Source organism: Perna viridis, chromosome 6 (assembly GCF_037379345.1).
Source record: "Perna viridis isolate PV_CMFRI_1.1 ecotype Kerala chromosome 6, ASM3737934v1, whole genome shotgun sequence".
Taxonomy (NCBI): Eukaryota; Metazoa; Mollusca; class Bivalvia; order Mytilida; family Mytilidae; genus Perna; species Perna viridis.
Genome location: NC_142450.1, coordinates 32,846,750 through 32,850,616, shown reverse-complemented (window position 1 = coordinate 32,850,616; position 3,867 = coordinate 32,846,750). Strand labels below are relative to the sequence as shown.

The following is a 3,867-nucleotide window of genomic DNA, read 5'->3' as shown; positions in this document are numbered from 1 at the left end:
TGACTTATTATTTCTAGACTGATTTCATATCATATTTTGATCTAATATATAAATAATAATAATAATAAGAATAATAACCTTATTTTAGACATGATAAACACATATTAGTATATTATACTAGTTCACATAGTGGTTCTGTATTGTGATACATATATACATCATGGAAATACAATAAAAACAATGATATCATGAGCATATAAACTGACGTCGATAAGACGCTACTAACGTATTACAATTTTTAAATACATTTTTATTTCACAGAAAGTTTACCTAATCCATTGACCGACTGCAGTCATGTCCCATCTAGTTTCCCCAGTGGTATATATACAATTACTTTGACAAATGATGAATGGAATACGATATCAGTTTACTGTAACATGGATACAGATTCGGGAGAATGGATGGTAATTTTTGCAGATTAGTGAAAAATACACAAAGAATATAATGTTAATTTGAAAGTCTACATACTGTTATGTTTGTAGACTACATCACAGTCAAAATGGATACAGTGATTATATGTCGAAAAAAATGACCCTAAATGGAGTAAGTCCCAATGATAGGTTACAAGCAGGAATTAGAATTGGAAATGGAGATGTTGTGATAGGAATATGAAATGTGGGGATACAAGTTTCTATTTGAAAAGTAAAACAATATTTTTTAATTGAAAATAATGACTAATAAGTAATACAAAATCTTAATCTATTGAGTTGATAATGTTAAAGATTCTATTGGAATCAATTTGTCAAGTGTAAGAAAATCGCCAGGCAATAATTTACTCGAAATCACCACAGTGTCGGTCAAATAGAAAATGGCTCATTAGGCAAACGAGTAAATTTTGATCGGCTAATAAGTAATTGTTTATCTACTACAATAAGCGATGCATTTTAACAAACATGTATAAAATATTATTATACACCATCAAGTTAATTTCAGGTGATACAGCGCAGAGTAAACAATCAGACGGATTTTAACAGATCTTGGACAGAATATAAAAATGGCTTTGGCAATCTGCAAGGAAGTTTTTGGCTTGGTATTAGTCTGCAAAAGTGCTGACGCGTGTACTTTTAACACACTCATTTAAAAACTGAAGATAAAGGAAACAAAAACTTAAGCACTAGCAATATACAATCCCCCCCAAAAAAAAAAAACAAAAAAAACCAAAAAAAAACAGTGACATCAGGTCTGACAGCGACACGTTAGTGGTCCAGTATGGTTAAAACACTACAAACTAACAGAAAAGGACATATTTAATCATCAATTTAGTAAATATGTATATCCATATGGCTACAAACTTTGTTGTGTCAACCATGCAGATTTATAAGTTTTTACATTATGAAGTATATCTAGATTCTGTTATATTTTTTTTTTTTTATATCAAAACGGATTGACAGTGTCAAATAAATACTGTAAAAGTATTAATTTCCCCGGTGTACTAATAATTTCTGCTTTTTGGCGATGGACAAAAAAAGCGCACCATGGTACCATGGACATTGATTTTTAACATATTTCAAGGTTTATCATTTATTGTAACGACGCGATTGATACCTGTAAATATTTTCACTTGACAGATTCTGCAAAAAAAAAAAAAAAAAAAAAAAAAAAAAAAAAAAAAAAAAAAAAAAAGCAACTGCGAAAATTGATACGTTAGCAGTATGTTAAAACCACGCTTGATTGACCAACCATTTTATTGCAATTATTTTGTTTATCTAAAACAGTTGCTAATTTATGTGTAAAGCTAATAAAAAAACTATTGTCGGCTAAAGTTACAAGATTGTCGTCTCGGTCAGATGTATCAGAAAAGGTGCAATGCATGTACTACATGATTTATTTTAATGTTATGACCAGCAAAAACATACAAGTTTTCGTGATAATTAGACATAAAATGTTTTCTTTTTTTACTCTATCAAGGAAATGACAATATTCATACCATTTTGAGCCAGAGAGCCTACAAAGTAAGGTTTAATTTGGTAGATTTTAATGGTGACACAGCCTATGCAGAATACAGCACTTTCCATGTGGCGGAAGAATCAACAAATTACTCACTCACTATATCAGGATACTCTGGCACAGCAGGTATAATACTCAACATTCGATGAGTATTGAATAATCAGTACAACAGGTTCACATGGGAATGTTTAAATGGAAAGAATACTCCTCATGAATATCTGTGATGCATATGATGATTAGAGAAGCTAGATATGTAAACGGGTACAAAGCAAACATATGTCTACTTCATTACTATAAATAGATAACATATATTCGCCTATTAATTACTATAACCAGAACTTTAAGTTTTGTTTCTGCCAGAAGAGTGATCAAAAGAATGATTTTTTTTAAATATTGTTTTACCTTCAAGAAATATTTGCATATATACAGATTATGGAAGTACGCATACTGTCGTTCGTGTACTGAACGCACGCTAGTTATAATGTAAAAAAAACTCTTCACAGCCAAACGTCTTCCATAGGTGTATACAGCTGAATAGAAATCGATTGGCTGCACTGGATGTTTACTCTGTCACACGCAGCACTTAACACTGCATTCTTATGCCAATTGTTGCATTATAAATGAAACAGCTTCTAAAAATTATTTTATTAATAAAGATTTGTTAACATCCTATATACTAAAGCTTATTTGCTAGGGGAATTATGCAGATTAAAAACTGAAGCAGTTGTAGGTCTGTGGAGATGAATAAATTTAAATAAAGTATTTTTCTGACAATTTCAGGTGACTCCATGATGGAAAGTGTTAACATTCAAAATTTCAACCTAAACGGCAAAGTGTTCAGTACATGGGATCGAGACAACGACGACAGCTTTTGGGTACACTGTGCGGATGCTGTTGGTTGTGGCTGGTGGATGAATTTCTGTACGAATGCTAATATCAACGGAATGTACGATGCTCCGGATGGCCAACATGATGGGATGTACTGGTACGATTGGAAAGGATACGTCGGTTTGAAGTGGATTGAAATGAAAATAAAACCAGTTTAGATTGTTTAATGGAAGATTTGAAAGTCAACATGACTTTCTAAATATTGAAAAAAAAAATAATGTGAAATTGTTAATTTATTTATGTCGTCGGAAATAAAGAAAGGGGATTTTATTTAAAAAAAAAGTACTAAAGAGTAAAGTTTTAAGGTATTGCATATAAAGAAACCTTTACTTTGCATAAAAACAATTCTTCACTTTTCTTACGAAAATGATATGCACTTCATGGACCACGTGGATACAGTTATTATAAAACAGTTGTATACCTCTAATATGTAGATTCACTTGCTGGACGCTAAAAAATTATTGTAAAATACTCTTCACAGCCACTTCATACACTTCATGTATGTCAAACAACACGAAATTACTGGTTTACGACACTGTCAATTAAAAACCTTAGATCTTAAATTACAAACCAACGTTCAGTTTTGTTTTCAAAAACATGAGTTTGAGATGGGTTAATCGCTTGTTTTTTTTTTGGTAACAAAATGTGGTATGTGCCAAGCACTACGTAATTCTACCATGGACAACCTCTTAAATGAAAACCCTCAGTTATTTAAATCTAATATATTACTTGGATATTTATAAATTCAACCAAGCTTTCTATTGTTCTCTTTTAGTAGTACTTTATAACCATTAAACATTTAAGTCACAAGAATTGTCATTATCTTTTACATGACCTACGAGTGATGATATTTAAGTCACGTTTTTATACATACCAGAGAACCTTCTTTTGGGGAAATTTGTACCACGTTTGTGGTGTTTTATTGTCATGCTCTTGAACAACATTTGTAAAATCAAGACAATTTTTTGTAACAAATCAATGAATAAATACCTATATCTGGGAAAATGAATGTGGCGACCACAAATCTATTAG

The 3,867-nt window shown here is 31.2% G+C and overlaps 1 protein-coding gene across 1 annotated transcript; it reads left to right on the top strand.

The window, feature by feature from the left end:
- Nucleotides 1-377: 377 nt before the first annotated feature.
- On the top strand, nucleotides 378-3,626 carry LOC148614615 (fibrinogen-like protein 1). Its single transcript, XM_088590461.1, has 4 exons — nucleotides 378-404; nucleotides 934-1,030; nucleotides 1,909-2,073; nucleotides 2,728-3,626. Exons 1-4 carry the CDS (start codon nucleotides 378-380, stop codon nucleotides 2,991-2,993), a joined length of 555 nt encoding a protein of 184 aa, XP_088446587.1. The 3' UTR covers nucleotides 2,994-3,626.
- The last annotated feature ends 241 nt before the right edge of the window (nucleotides 3,627-3,867 follow it).